The sequence below is a fragment of the Balaenoptera acutorostrata genome, chromosome 13 (genome assembly GCF_949987535.1).
Source record: "Balaenoptera acutorostrata chromosome 13, mBalAcu1.1, whole genome shotgun sequence".
Taxonomy (NCBI): Eukaryota; Metazoa; Chordata; class Mammalia; order Artiodactyla; family Balaenopteridae; genus Balaenoptera; species Balaenoptera acutorostrata.
The window spans coordinates 7,936,537-7,952,777 of NC_080076.1; the positions used below are offsets into that span (position 1 = coordinate 7,936,537).

Sequence of the window (16,241 nt, forward strand, 5' to 3'; positions counted from 1 at the left end):
AAATACTGATCCTTAAGGTTGATGATAATGGGACTACAGTGATTGATAAATGGGATTTTATACTGTAATTCTGGGTCTCACCAAAAAGGAATGTATTTGGGCTCTGTAGCTAGTTTCTACTCAGGGCAGCAGCTGCAAAATTTATGTTTCTTATCATTCTGCTAGGTTCATGGGTTCTGAGGGAAATAATCCTATTTTCCTGCTTAATAAATATAGGGTAAACTCATTAATTACACTGAGATTAATCTGGCATTTAGTGCAGACACTAAAATGCATTGCATTGACTATTTGACCTTTTGCAATATTAACAGTTGGAACGGGCTAAAATTGAACATACAGCACAAGTCCAAATAGAATTAGCAGTATGCTCCTGAAAATTTTTATATTTCATTCAGCTGCCTTCCAATAAGAATTTATAGGCAGCAAGACCATCTAAGAAGACAAAAATAAAACTAATTTTCTGAACTGTGTGGATATCATTAAATATATAATTTATTATACTAATTATAATAGAACAAGTAATTTTTTTTTAAAATTTTTTTAAAATTTATTTTTGGCTGTGTGCGGGCTTTCTCTAGTTGCGGTGCACGGGCTTCTCATTGCGGTGGCTTCTCTTGTTGCGGAGCACGGGCTCTCAGTGCGCAGGCTCAGTAGTTGTGGCACACGGGCTTAGTTAGTTGCTCCACGGCATGTGGGATCTTCCAAGACCAGGGATCAAACCCGTGTCCCCTGCACTGGCAGGCGGATTCTTAACCACTGCGTCACCAGGGAATCCCCAAGTAATTCTCTTTGATTAGGGCTTTACTAGGTTAGAGAACTAAAAAAAGCCCAGATATGAAAGACATTTAAGTGGATATAATGCAAATTTCAGGCTAAAACTTTGAAATACATCCAAGAAATCTTGAAGGAAAAGTAAACAGTAAAGTACACAACCTTTTTTTTTTTTAGTACACACACACACAAAACATAAACTCAGTTTCAAAAACCAAATAATAATTAAGTGAAATTATTATAATATCTCTTCCCTCCCTTAATAATAAAATGAAAAACTTGTTTGAAAGGACAGATACAATTAATGACTTTTCTTCAGAGTTTATTCATATGTTTGTACCCTAAGAAGTTTCAGTTAAGCCTGTGAACCTTTGGTCAGAGCTTCAAGAAGATGTGTATTGCTTGTTAATTGACAGTTCTCAAACATTATCACATATGTGCTTTATGTTAGATCAGAATCTGTTTGGGAGAAAATCTATTTGGAAATACTGTGGCCTATTTGGGTTTCTTCTTTTTTCCTCCCCGTGTGTATGAGAGGTATCTTAACGGTGTTATGGTTTCCTGGAATACTGGAAGGAGATTATTAAACTGTAGAAACAAGTTCAGTCAAAATTATGGCACTGCCTATTCTGCATGTGGCTATGTGTATTTAAAAAGGGCCATGTCTATTTTATTTTGCATGGATTATTTCATCAGTAGTCTTATTTCTCGGATCATTACTTCTCATCGCTCATTTCTTCCCTGAAAACCTTTCAATGGCCTTCATACTCCCACCTTCATCCTCACCAAAAGGACATAACAGGTGAAATAAGGCCACTATCTAAGTGCTCATGAACTTTCCTCCTCTGAGGTGAAAATACTTTCTTTGGTGATGAGTTTAATGTCTCACCAGCATATATGCCTCCCTTAGATTATAAACCACAAGTGCAGGAGCTGTGTCTCTTTATGTGCTGTCCAAGTTCTGACTTCTTGATGGCACTTAATCATAAGAATCGTTAAATGAGTGAGTGAGAAATTGCTCTACCAAACGCCTCCGTTTTGGCAGTAAAAGGATATGAAATAGAGCTTGTTCTGAAGTGCTTCCCTGAAGTGCTTCCAGGATGTAAGGACTCACCTTCCTTTCTGAGCAGACATGTATTTTGACTCTCCCCCTGTTGCTAAACTTCTCCATTCTTTATTTTTATCCAACTTTGCAGTTACTCCCTTTGGTAGATACCCTGCACCAAAATCAGAGTTAGAGAAAATTTATGACACTCATAACACCAATACCAGTTGGCAGTCTGTGTTAATATGTGAGATGGCAGAGCAATTTGTGAATATGAAAAATCTTGGCTTAAGATTTTCTCAGGAAGCTTAAGAGGTACTTTGGGTTCCAGCTCTAAGATAAATAAGTTGTGGGGATGTGATGTACAGCATGGTGACCATGGTCAACAATACTGGATTGTATAGTGGCGAGTTGCTGAGAGAGTAGATGTTAAAGGTTCTCATCACAAGAAAAATAACTTGGTGTTTAATAGCAAAATAAAAAACCAAACCAAAAAACACAAACAGGAAACAGTCTAAATGTTTGACAGTGGGAGTTGATTGTATCTATTAAACTATAGACCTATTGCTTAGCATATCATATAGCTATTCTAAATGATGATGTACAAGGATATTAATGATGTGGGAGAATGCCATGACATATTGTTAAGGAAAAGGCTGATTAAAAAGTATTAAAGATAAGATGCACTGACTAAAAAATCAAACTAAACAAAACTAAACAAAAAGGCTGCACATATCTTTATACCTAAATACCAACATGATAGTCTCTGGGAGATGCTTTTAAACATTTTATTTTATTCTCATTTCTCACTTTATTCTTAGTTCTCTTTTCTTTCCCCAAATTTTCTTCAATTCCCATACATTATTTTAATCAGAAGTATATGCACTTCAAGATAGATTTAAAATAGTAACTTGCTTGAATAAATATTCTTGGAGAATTTATAATTTTCTAATTATATTGTCCTAAAATATGCCAGATTCTGTTTATTGCCTTGACAACTGCCCATTTGCCCTTTTGTCCTTGTGATAAGAAGCCAGGGTAGAAATCTTTTGATCTCAAGGAAGTTAGGGTTTTCCCTCAGGCAAGGAGATAAATAATGACTAGTAAGCTCATCACAGCAATTCCTTCCTCTTTGCCAGTTACTTACTTTCCCAGCGTTTCCCAGTGCAGACAGAGTTACCCATAATGTCAAAATTCTGGCCCATGAAATAGAAGACATCTGTGTGGAAATTTGGAAAGATTTCCTTCACTGATTAAAAATTAATAAGCCTCACAGTGGAGAAACTTTGTCTCTTCCTTCTGATTTGTGTTTTGAAAGTAAATGTGATGCCTGGAGCTCTAGCAGTCATCTTGTGAACAAGAGTTACAAGCATGAAGATGGAAAGGAAACTTGCTAAGCACAATAGAACAGAAGCATAGAAAGACCCTGGATCCCCAGTGACATCACTGAGCAGCTAAACCAACAAGAGTAGCCAAATGAGGCTTTTTTATATGATAAAGAAATGAACTATTGGTGTAAACCACTGTCAGTTGGTTTTTAACTTACTTGCAGCAAAAAACATTCCTAATTATTAAATAAGTTCCACTAGCAAAATTAGATGGTGGGATTGTAACTATCTTTTTTAAAAAATACTATTAGAGCCCCCTTACAAATCGTTTGAAAAAAAGAATATTGTAAACAATGTAATTTAACAGTATTTGTTATAGTGCAGTTTGGAGTAGGTTCTCTTTCCTGTTTTTTTTAAATTAATTTTTATTACAGTATAGTTGCTTTACAATGTTGTGTTAGTTTCTGCTGTGCAGCAAAGTGAATCAGTTATACGTATATGTATATCCACTCTTTCTTAGATTTCCTTCCCATGTAGGTCACCACAGAGCAAGGAGTAGGTAGGTTCTCTTTCCTAATAGTGGTCACTAAGATGTGGTTTCCCTTGAGATCAAGCAAACTTGGGGCTAACCTCTTTTTGCAAGGGGACGGAGGACAGGAGATGGATTCCTGCTGTCCTCTGGTCCCTGTGCCAGGAGACACTGACTCACCCAGCTGTAGCACAGCAAGCCTTAGGGGTGACACTGGCCCTACGTGTGCTGCCCGCATAAGGCTCAGCTGCTAGCCTCCCCCTCAGACTTGAACTTTCAACTCGAAAATAATACAAATGTCGGTTTCGAAAAAGTAAAAAGAGAAAACTTGAGTGGCCTTTCTTAAACTATGAAAAAATATTTGTCTTTGATAGTTTCTTGGCAATTCAGTTCCCAACTATGTGGTACTTGAACAAGAGTCTGGTATTCTCTAGCATAGAGGTGACCCCAAATGTGCAGTGTTCTCTATGGATTAGCCCAAAATGTGATGAAAAGTATAACAGCCAGAGAGTCAGAGATGCGGTGATAGTTCTGGAAACTTCAGTATCTAGTCGGATGGCTGTTTTGGTTTTCTACTGCTGCTGTAACAAATGGCCACAAACTTAACGGCTCAGAACAACACAGATTATCCTTTTGCAGTCCTGGAGGCTGGAGTCTGAAATGAATGTCCCTGGACAGAAAGGTCAGCAGGGCCGCGCTCCCTCCGGACTGTTTCCTTGCCTCTTCCTGCTCCTGGAGGCCGTCCTCATTTTTGGCTCATGACCCCACCGGCACGTCACCTTTGTCCTCTTCTGCAGCCACCTCCCCTCCTGCCTCCCTCTTATAAGCACACCTGTGATTACTTTCAGGGCCCCTCTGGATAATCCATCTGTCTCACCACTCAAGATCCTTAACTGAATCACCCCTGCGAAGTTCCTTTGTCATGTAAGGTTCTGGGGATGCGGAAGTGTATCCAGCTCACCACAATAGCCTTAGACAGTTAAGTAAAAATCATACTGATACTAGTTGAACCCATATTGTGTTCCACACACTATTTAGTCTAAGGCCTTGAAAACAGGAGAAAAAAGTGAATATTTAAGAGGAAAAAACATTAACTCACTTAATATTTGTATCCTTAGGTGATAAGTACTAAAATTATTCTCATTTGACAGATGAAGATAATAAAGTACAGAGAATTTAGTTTACCTGAGATCATAGTGCTTGTAAGGGGAAGAGTTCTAAACAAGAACCCCTACTCTTCCTCTCCATGCTACATGCCACCTTGACCTCTTGGGGCTGGAGTTTCATGGGTTGTTGGGAGGGTATAATAGAACTAGATACTCTCTGTATTTCAAGTTCTAATGGATTCTTTCCAACCCAAGGATGTAAATATATTTTGCCCAATGAGAAAAATTCCAAAGGTATGTTAGTTGTAGCAACAAAATCTTATTTTAATGATGTTTCAGAGTCATTTATTATGTTGTTTGGAAAGAGTGTAGTGTAGGGGAAAAGTCATATTTCTTAAAATACAAACTTCATCAAGATATTAGTAATGACATTTCTAAGCTGGCCGGAATGACTGAACTATTCAGAAGTTGAGTCTGAGAGGCCAGATTATATAACAGGTCACTGTAAAAAAGATACCCCATGTCTTTCAGAGGCCATTTTCATAAATGAATTTTAAAAATCTAGCATTCTGAAACTATTATGGTGCCAAAATAGAAAAAAGTCTGGAGAAAAGAAGATATTCACGTGAACTTTTTTTTACAAAATTATGAATTCTGACAAAGTAACAAAGCTTTTTGTGTTAAGGCAGGTCTATTAGACATGTATACAGGCAGAGTGCATGGGAGGAATCATGTTCAATAATAGCACTTAATATCTTTCCCAGAAACATAATGGGTAATTTCTGAAGCATAAGTGATTTCTGAAAAGAGGAACTAAACAGAGGCAAAATAAATGTTGACATAATGTAACTTCTTTGTTATAAGCAATTTGAAAATATAACGGGGAAGAGCAGAATGTAATTGTAATATAGAATATATTTTAAAATCCCATTTAATGAGAAGCCATTTGGTAGGTAGTGTACCTAAAGAAAAATATTAACATACTTTGAAATTAGGGAAATTCATAGATTAGTGGCTTTAGATTTCATTTACTGTTTCAATGCGATAGAAAAAGGAAGCCAAATTGAATGGCTCCAAATTTTGTGTTTTTATAGCACATACAGAGATAAAGAAAAACTAAAAATAGTAAAAATAACTCCATAAAGATAAGCTGAACTGTAAATGTTTCTTTCCTGTTGATTTTAATTTGTTGCCTTAAAATTGTATATGCTGGGAACTAACTCCCACCCCTTGAAAGACAGCCATTATAATTACTTCTATTTGTTTTTATATTAAAGTCAAATGGCTTGGAGAATGAGGCTGTGCGGCTAAGTTTAGAGGGTTTCTCAGCTGATGATATCTGAGACGAACCAGTCAAGTGTGAGAAAACTGTAATCGAGGCTTGGGCATCAGGGCATCATGGAAATGATGGACTCTCAGGGTAGAATCACACCTGAGGTTTATTATGCTGTGTCTTCCACAAATGACTGAAGCAGCCTGATTACTCAGGACGTGGATTCTACGTGATAAAAACATCGCATTTCAATCCCGCGGCCAAAACTTGTTGTTAAAGTAGTTCCATCTTAGAGCTAACTAACTTATTGAGGGTACTTCATGATCTTGGATGCCCGTCAAGCAAATATCGGAGACATTCAAGCAATGCTAAGGAAGTATAGGTATCTTTCTTTTTATATGGAAATTGATGGAAAAACACTTCATACCTTTTTTGGTCTTTTTCAGAATGAACAATTTCAGTGATTTCAGAATGGTTAAGTGCTTTTCAAAGCCCATTTGTTGCCTTTTGGGCCATAGGCAAGCCAGAGTTAATGACTTCATTTTTTTATGAAACAAGGTTAGGTGTTCTCAGATTTAAAAATACTTAATTTTTCTCAGCTAGTTTGCAGAATATTGCTGCTGACAAAAAAACTTCTAAAAAAAATAAAGAGTTTCTAATTTTGTGGTATCTTAATGGATTTTGGATGAACAAGATAAAAGTGTTTAAAATTCAAATGAAGAAATGTTTCCTTTTAGCTCACAACTCCAATTTCTTGCTTGCAGGTCAATATATTAGTAATAATAGTAATAATTAGTAGTAATAGTAGAAGAATGATCACAGCATTAATTGTAAGTTTACTATGTACTAGGATTTATGGTTTCTTTAAACACATTAAATTCTGTTTACAAGCCAGTGACTTGCTAAAAAGATTTTTAGTTCTATTTTGCACATTAGGAAACAGACAATATGGTAGTTAAGTTTTCTGCCCATGATTGCATAGCTAGTACTCCAACAAGATTGGTTTGGCCTCAGAACCAATGCCCTCATCCCCTCTAGAAGCTAAAAAACATGAAGTGAAAATGGTTGTCTCTATAACCTAAAAACTTAGAAACAACAGTAAGTGGAATATTTCTTTCTAAATTTTATAATATTAATAATATTAATAATGAATAACATGATACTATTGTTTTAGTTTATTTAAGAGATTCCAAAAGTATACAAAACGGAAAACAAAGAAATTCTGTTCTCCTAAAATCTGGTTAGATCAACTTCTGGCATTTTAGATAACCTGAATTTTCACAAAGATTTGAAGACATATTCTAATGTGCAAGTGTTATGTAATTAATAGTTAATTTTTAAATTATGATTTTACTCTTTTGAGCAGTTTTAGCTTCACAGCAAAACTGAAGCGAAGGTGCAGAGATTTCCCATAAACCCGCTGCCCCTACACATGCACATCTTCTCCCCCATTATCAACATCATCCACCAAAATGTTACATTTGTTACAACAGATTAACCTACACTGATACATCATAATCCCTCAAAGCCCATAGTTTACTTTAGGGTTCATTCATGGTGTTGCACATTCTGTGGGTTTGGACAAATGTATAAAGACATATATCCATCATTATGGTATCATCCAGAGTATTTTCACTGCTCGAAAAATCCTCCTTGCTCTGCCTATTCATCTTCCCCTTGACCGACCCCTGGCAACCACTGATCTTTTTACTGTCTCTCTAGTTTTGCCTTTTCCAGAATGTCATATAGTTGGAATCATAAGTACATAGTCTTTTCAGACTGGCTTCTTTCTCTTGGTAATATGCATTTGAGGTTCTTCCATCTGTTTTTATGGCTTGATAACTCATTTATTTTTAGCCTGGAATAATACTGTGTGGATATACCACAGGTTATTTATCCATTCATTAGGTTGCTTCCACGTTTTGGCAATTATGAATAGAGCGGCTATTAACATCTGTGTGCAGGTTTTTGTGTGGATGTAAATTTCCAGTTCTTTTGGGTAAATATCAAGAAACATGAATGCTGGATTGTATGGTAAGAGTATGCTTAGTATTTTAAGAAACTGCCAAACTGTCTTCCAAAGTGGCTGTATCATTTTGCGTTCCCCAGCAGTGAATGAGGGTTCCTGTTGCTCCACATTCTCACCAGCATTTGCTGTTGTCAGTGTTCTGGATTTTGGCCATTCCCCAGTGAGTGGAATCCCGTTGTTTTACTTTGCATGACATATAATATGGATCATCTTTTCATATGCTTACTTTCCATCTGTATATCTTCCTTGGGGAGGTGTCTGCTAAGACTGTTGGCTCATTTTTAATCAGGCTGTTTCCTTTTGTTGAGTTTGAGTTCCTTTTATATTTTAAATGATAGTCCTTTTTAGATGTATCTTTTGCAAATATATTCTCCCAGTCTGTGGCTCGTCTTCTCATTCTCTTGCCATTGTCTTTCATAGCTCAGAAGTTTTTCATTTTAGTGAAATCCAGCTTATCAATTATTTCTCTCATGGATCATGGCTTTGGTGTTGTATCGAAAAAGTCATCGCCAGACCCAAGGTCATCTAGGTTTTCTCCTATGCAATCTCCTATGCTATCTTCTAGGAGTTTTATAAGTGTTACGTTTTGCATTTAGGTCTGTGATCCATTTTGAGTTCACTTTCATGAAGGGTGTAGAGTCTGTGTCTAGTTAAACTTTTTGTGTGTGTGTGTGCATATGGATGTCCAGTTGTTCCAGCACCATTTGCTGAAAAGACTATCCTTGCTCCATTGTGTTGCCTTTGCTCCTTTGTCAAAGATCTATTTCTGGGCTCTCTATTTTGCTCCATTTACCTATTTGCCTATTTTGCCAATACCAAACTGTGTTGATTACTGTAGCTTTATAGTAAGTGTTGTAAGTCTTGAAGTTGGAGAATGTCATCCTTCAATCTTGTTCTTTTCCTTCAATATTGTGTTATCTATTCTGGGTCTTTGCCTCTTCGCATAAACTTTGGGATCAGTTTGTCAATTCTATGAAATAAATCATTGGCATTTTGTTTGGGAAAGCATAGAATCTCTACATCAATTTGGGAAGAACTAGAATCTTTACAATTTGAGTCTTCCTAGCCATGAACATGGACTATTTTTCCATTTATTTACTTCTTCTTTGATTTTCTTTATTAGATGTTAATGTAAATGGTACTGTGGCTTTAATTTCAGATTCCACTTTTTCATTGCTGGTATATGGGAATGCAATTGACTTTTCTGTATTAACTTGTATCTTGCAGCTTTGCTAATTACTTACTCATTTCAGGAGTTTTTTTTGTCAATTCTCCCAAATTTTCTGATGATCATGTCATCAGAGAACAAAGACAGTTTTATTTTTTCCTTCCCAATCTACGTACTTTTAATTTCCTTTTCTTACTGCATTAGCTACTATACTACTTCAGCATAATATTGAAAAGAAGTGTAAAGGGTGACATCCTTGTCTTGTACCTGATCTTACTAGGGAAGCTTCTCGTTTCTCACTCTTAAGTAAGTGTGATGTTAGCTGTAGATTTTTTGTAGATGTTCTTATTAAACTGAGCAAGGTCCCCTCTAGTCCCAGTTTACTGAAAGTTTTTATAATAATTGGATGTTGGATTTTGTCAAAAGCTTTTTCTGTGTCTACTGATATACTCATTTGATTTTTCTTTTTTAGACTGTTGATGTGATGGATTGCATTAATTGAGTTTCCATTGTTGAACCAGACCTGTATACCTGGGATATAAATCCTTGTTGGTTAAAAACAGATAATTTTTAAAATTATTTTTAACCATTCTATTGAAAAATAAAACGTAGATACAGAAAACCACATGAAAGAAAAGTATAGTTTACTGAATTATTATAAAGAGAACACAATTAAAATCATCATTCAGGTTCAGTAACAGAACTTTGTCTCCCACCCAAAACCCTTCTATTTGCCCATCCCAATAACAGTCCTCTCTCTCCTTCCAGAATAACCACTATCCTGGCATCTATAGTAATCACTTCCTTATATTTCTCTATCGTTTTACCACTCAAACATGCATTCCTAGACACTGTAGTTCAGTCTTGCCCGTTTTAAAAACTTAAATATATCTTTTATGTCTCTTTTAAGCCACAGGTTCTCTCTTTATCACTTTATTTACCTTACAGTTTATCTGTTAAAGATACTGGACTGACTGACCTGTAGGGTTGAGTTGCCCACAGGCTGGATTCACTGTTGCACATTTATGGTGGTCAATATATTCTGCTCCTCTCTTTGTTTGTTGAAAATTAGGTGTATACAGAGACTTGATCAGATTTCAGGTTTGAAAATGATTTTTGACTAAGATGCCAAATCAACTCAATGGGGGAAATGAAGTTTTTTTTGAACAAATTGTGCTGCAACAACTTTAGTATCTATATAGATTTAAAAAATCCTCTATTCCTACTTCACTCCATGTAGAAAAGTCAATTTGAGGTGAATCAAATACCTAAATGTAAAAGTGAGACCCATAGAACTTTTAGAAGAAAACATAGAAGCCTATCATTGTGTTCTTGAGGTAAGCAACTTTTTCTTAGGGAGGACTTAGTAACGCACAAACCTTTGAAGAAAACAATGTGAAATCAGAGTTTTCCAAAATTAAACATTTCTGCTCCACAAAGGACTCCGTTAAGAAAGTATAGAGGCAACCCATAGTAAGGGAAAGAATTTGCAATACTTATATTTGACAAACAACTTATATCAAGAAAATATAGAGAACACCTACAAAACAAAAATAAGACCTAAAACCCAGTTTTGAAAAGAGCAAAAGCCTTGAATAGACACTTTAGAAAATTAGATAGACAGTGGCCAATGGGCACATGGAAAGATGTTCAACTTTATTACTCATGTCAATGCAAATAAAAAAACGAGATAGAACAACACACCTGCTAGTGTCACTAAAGTTAAAATCTTGAAATACCAAATACTGACTAGGATGGGAAACAACTGGAACTACACTCCCATCTGAATGGCTGAAATAGAAGAGACTGACAACATCAAATGTTGAAGAAACAACTGGAACTCTCACAAGTGGTTGGTGGGAATGTAAAATAACAATGTTTGGGAGTTTCCTACAAAGTTAAACACACATCCAACTTATTACCTAGTGATACCCCCCCAGTTATTTACCCAAGAGAAATGAAAACGTGTGTCCAAAAAAGACTTGTATGAGACTGTTTTTCACAGTCTTGCTCATGATAATGAAAACTGGGAACAATCCACAAGATGGTCAGTAAGAGAAAGGATTAACAAATTGTGGTATATTCATACAATGGAATAATATTCAATGTTACTGGACAATAATGGGACAGTATTCAGTAAAAAGAAAGCACTAAATCACACAACAATACAAATAAATGTCAAAAGTTTGTTGAGAGAAGGAAGCCAGACCCAAAATAATATACAATGTCTGATTGCATTTTTAGAAGTCTAAGAACAAGTTAAATAGATTTGATGGTGATCGAGTTCAGGAAGGAGTTGTTTGGTGGTAGGGAATTTGACTGGAAAGATTCAAAAGTGAACTTCATGAGGTGATAGAAATGTTCCATATCTTGTTTAGGTGGTGGTTACGTGAGTAATTTCAAACCTCAAAAAGGTGAAATTAACAATCTATAAATATTTATCTTATTTATGTAAATTATAACTCGATAAAAAGTTAATATGGGAAAACAAAAATAAGTCAATCAAGTTGGCTTATTATATGAGTCTGTATAAAACTCCAGGGTATAAGCTGTGATGAAAATCTGAGTCAAGAATCATATTTAAAGAGGAAAATTGCATGGAGGCAGCAACCTTATTTTTCTGGTTCACTAATGCCTGCTTTAATAAACATTTGATGAAAGAATGAACAAAAAGAAGAAATGAATATAAGACAGTGATAGTCACTGTGAGGAAGTAAAAAGATACTGCCCCTAACTACTAGAGAACATACCATTTGTAATACAAACTATGAAATAGTGTCATATAAGAAAAGAAAGAAATGTGATGGCAGTTCAAAAAAGGAAGAAATTATTCCAGTTGGGGGAACCAGTGGTACAGAAGGCCTTAGTAGAAGTAGAAGATAACTTATTTATGGAAATATTTATTAACAATTACTTGTATCATTTATTTTTTATATTCTTTTAAAAATTAGTATATTAAAAATTTTGAGCTATTTTTCCCCTAGCACTAACAAAATAGAAGATTCTTGCCCTTTTTTTGGTTTACATTCTTCCTTTATACAGGTATTTTTTAAAGGTTAACGTCATTTCAAAACGTTAGTATCCCAAGGCGACATTCTGACATTTTTATAGTTTTCCTGAATGAAAATAAAAAAGTTACTTTAAAGAGGCAACTTAGTAAATGAGACATGGTTTATATAGCATGTGGTAAATAGTTTTCAGGTAAGAGGAACAAAAATGTGAAAAAAATGAAAGTAAAGCAAGCAATGATACATACTTTCCTAATTGTTTTATTTTTTTCACATTTAATATGCAGTTGGTGGGTAACATTATCTGACTACAGTGATGGTGGCATTTTATTCCCATGAAAAGGATACAACTCTTTTTTTAGAGAATCTTAGAAGAATTATACCACAGCAATGCCACAGAGAATTTTAAAATCATGTCTTCTTCCTTTCAGTTGGTGAGAAGACCTGTCCCTTGGGGTGGGTTTTGTGCAGGTGTAAATCATTGGTTTCTAATTCATTTCTGGTAAATATAGGCAGGTCTGTCTATCAGGAGGTAACATAAAAATTGAAAATAAATTAATCTCTATAAAATTACTGAATCAACAGGTGCAATTTCCAGAAAGAGTCATCACCATAGCCCAGCTGAGCTGTCATGAGACAAGAGCTGTTTTCAAGAATCTTACTAAAAAATATTCACACGACCCAGGATGCTTTTAATCTGAACTGTCCCTTCTGCTCAAGACACCACCCTCAGGAGGAGCCATGAAACATCAAATAGCTTCAGTAGTCCAGGCTGCCCCAAACTAGGCTATGAGGGTGACAAGCCATGGCTACCTGGAGTCTTGTAGCTGGCCTGACAGCTTGGGGTTCTGACTAGGACTTCCTTCTCTGGAATAGTGCTGAGTCCCTATTTTGACATGTACATTTCCTAAGCGCATTCATGATAGGAAATTTCAACAAGTTGTCAGTGACTTTAATTTTTCTATAAACTTTATTTTGGGAGCAAGACTGGTCTGTTTTGAAATTGATTTGTGCCATGTATTGTGCTCAGCAAATTCTACTTTTAAGGATATGTGCGTTCGTATGTCAGACCCTCCCAGGCTGAGCAAGTTCCATCAAAGATGGTGGTCTTACGTTCTAAAAAGGCTGGTGTACAGGTGAAAGCTGACAGAAAAGGCTGTCATTTCTGCCAGAGCCACGTGTTAGACTTACATAGAGTAAAATAAATTAATTAGAAGTGAGGGGAAGGGTGAATATCATCAGAGACAAATTCACAGTGACAATTTTTTCATTATGTGGATTGGCAGAATTTGGATTAGAGAAACTGGGAACGTGGGTCCCAAACATTCCTGAAAAGCAAGCCATGCTCATTTGTGTGTTTCCAGGACCCTTCTCTGGATTTCTTCTCCTGCTTCCCATTATCCTGTTACGAGGCTCACCTTGAAGTGACAGGGATTCATCTCTGTCTGATCCACTAGTTGGGACTCTGGCCACAGCCAGCTTTCCCTACACTGTCCACCGCTCAGACGATCGCTGTGACATTTCCTTTCTCTTTTCTCTCAAAGAAATACTCAGGCAGAAAGTTCATTCTTCTAGAAAGTGCCGCAGGCCCTCAGTTCCAGGATGACTGCAGTTCACAGTTCGGTGACTAGCTCTTTCTCTACGTGGTCCAGGATGGCCTTCCACAGTCTGATTACTCAGAGGAAAAATAAGCCTGGGCAGATACATGGAGCTGTTTCTCTGTTCTTTCCCACTTGTTAGGAGGTAGTTAAAAGCAGATAAAACTTCTCATTAAAGACCTTTACTTTGAGTGCAGCAAGACTTTGTATTTACCCTGCCTGCCAAATGGGTAAAATTCCCAAACCGTGGTGTCATTAAGTGAATCAGTTTGTATAATAAGGAACTTCGTTATACAGAAGACCTGGCACTCTGCCTAGTGCACAGTCAATGCTCAGTAAACATTTGTTAAATGAATATAAGCATTAGAGAATTGGACCCGCGTTCTCCCATTGCTCGAGGGCAATGTTGTTCCGAGCTTTTTTATCTTTATTTCTGCTTTCTCTGGTGATCAGGTCGTGCGGTTTTTCAGTGGATTGCTATTAAATTTTGCAAATGTTTGTACCCGCTGTTTCATAGTTCAGAATAAATTCTTAGCTCCATGGAACTATCCCCATATCCTTCATCACACGTTTAAAGAGACTGAAGGATTTCTACAGCCATTGTTAAGCATATTCTGAGTGAGGTAGATTGGAGGGCTGGGCATGCTAAGCTTAAATGACCTTGGCTACATCTGGCCCGTATTTCACAAGAGAACTCTACAGTTCAGAGAGGGTGATCAACTTGTCCAAGGTTGTTCGAGAAGCTATGACAGAACTGGGATGAAAGCCCAAGTCTGTCGACCTCAGTAGGATCTGATGACAGTAGGGTCGGAGAGTATTAACGTTACTCAAGTTATTTCGCATACCTGTTCTGAAATCCTAGAGCTTACATCTCAGTCTGTAAAATATGACGTGTTGTCACTACTTCTACTGCCAGTAATCTTAAGCCATGGTAGTACTTCATTTGAAGAAATGGTACCACTGGATTTTAAAGCTGAGAAATCAAAATGATGAGGAAAAAAGCATATTTTGGTGGATCTGAAAATAGACATTCACTTTCCAGAGAATAACTTTCTCCTTTGCCTAACGATGCGTACCTCTGCTAGGGAGATAATGCTTACTCCAGAACACCACAAAAAATAGATACTTTTGCAGAAATCAAGCTAAAACGTATTGGATATTTGATAAAGCTATATGCTATTGAATAGTGCTGGCCACGTTTGTTGGGCTAGAAACGAAGATGGAACCAAACTGATAGGAAAAGTGGGCAGGAGCCAAGTGACCACAAGACAACCATCTCTTACTTGTTTAAATAGAACATACTAATTTTCAATGGAGACTATTCTAGTTTTTCTATAATTTGCATCATTTAAAAATTATTTCCCAGAAGGATTATTTACCAAATGATCAAGGACACCAAACCTAAATGAGCATGTAATGTGTTGTAATTACAGAGCTCAAAGAACTGAGTGTTTTTATTCTTGATGGGTCAGATTCCCTCGCATACCAGGATCTGGTTCACAAAGGTGATGCAGCACACCGCACGACTGCACATATGCTGAATATAGACAACCAAGACCTAGATACCTTCCATATATTTTAAAAGGAATTTAAAACATTCTTACATAGAATGTGCTTCAGCTACATAGCACAATCAATTATAAACATGTTCTAGATTTTATAATGTAATTCTCAAAAACAACTTTTTTAAAAAATAAATAAATAAATTTATTTATTAAAAAAAAGATTTGCATGCATGTCAACTCCTCTACCACTGTGCCCCTCCCCCAGGGCAGGAGGCTTCTCTGTATCCACTGTGCCTGGCGCAGGAGGAAAGTAGGACGTCAGTAAATGTTTTTTAAATGAACAAATCCAGATAGGGCATCCACCAGCGTTGGAAATTCCAAAAGACAAAATTAAAGGCACCAAAGACAAATGGCCAGATGTGAACAATGTGAACACCTTATGTCACCATTGGCTCCCTGGTCCTCTGCTCCAGACACTTCGTTATCTAAAGGCTAGATGTTCAACGATCTAGGCCATGGCTGTTGGCTTGGTTCTGCGTGTGGAATGAAATAGGAGGGGAGAGAGAATACGGAGGCCCAGAGAGGAGAGCCGCAGAAGGTTTGGGGACGGAAATGGAAGTCCCAGCCATCAAGGTTACAAGTTTACACAAGAGAGAGCCTGGCTGCCTAGACACCTGAGAAACAGCAACTGTTTAAGTGGCAGAGGTGCTAGTGCTTCTTCAGCGCATTAGGAGACATCCTCTTCTTTGACAGCATCCCTGATCATGGGTAACAGAGGGCTTGGGGTGTAACCTGTGCTCTGCTCAACTCTGAGGACGTGGGGTTTGTCATTCTGCTGCATCAGCAAAGGGAAATTAGTGGTGCATTTCAGTAATAGGCAG

The 16,241-nt window shown here is 36.8% G+C and overlaps 1 protein-coding gene across 6 annotated transcripts in view; it reads right to left on the reverse strand.

Moving 5' to 3' along the window:
• DOK6 (docking protein 6) overlaps window positions 1-16,241 on the reverse strand; it is a 417,153-nt gene that overhangs the window by 30,101 nt on the left and 370,811 nt on the right. For 3 of the 6 annotated variants that reach the window (XM_057526829.1, XM_057526832.1, XM_057526830.1), the window contains exon 8: window positions 1,886-1,988. The exons of 2 other annotated variants lie outside the window; for them this stretch is intronic. In XM_057526829.1, the coding sequence (XP_057382812.1) occupies window positions 1,886-1,988 (103 nt within the window). Of the gene's footprint in view, window positions 1-550; window positions 818-1,885; window positions 1,989-16,241 lie in introns of those variants that run through there. One more of the 6 variants, XM_057526831.1, reaches the window with a different exon arrangement.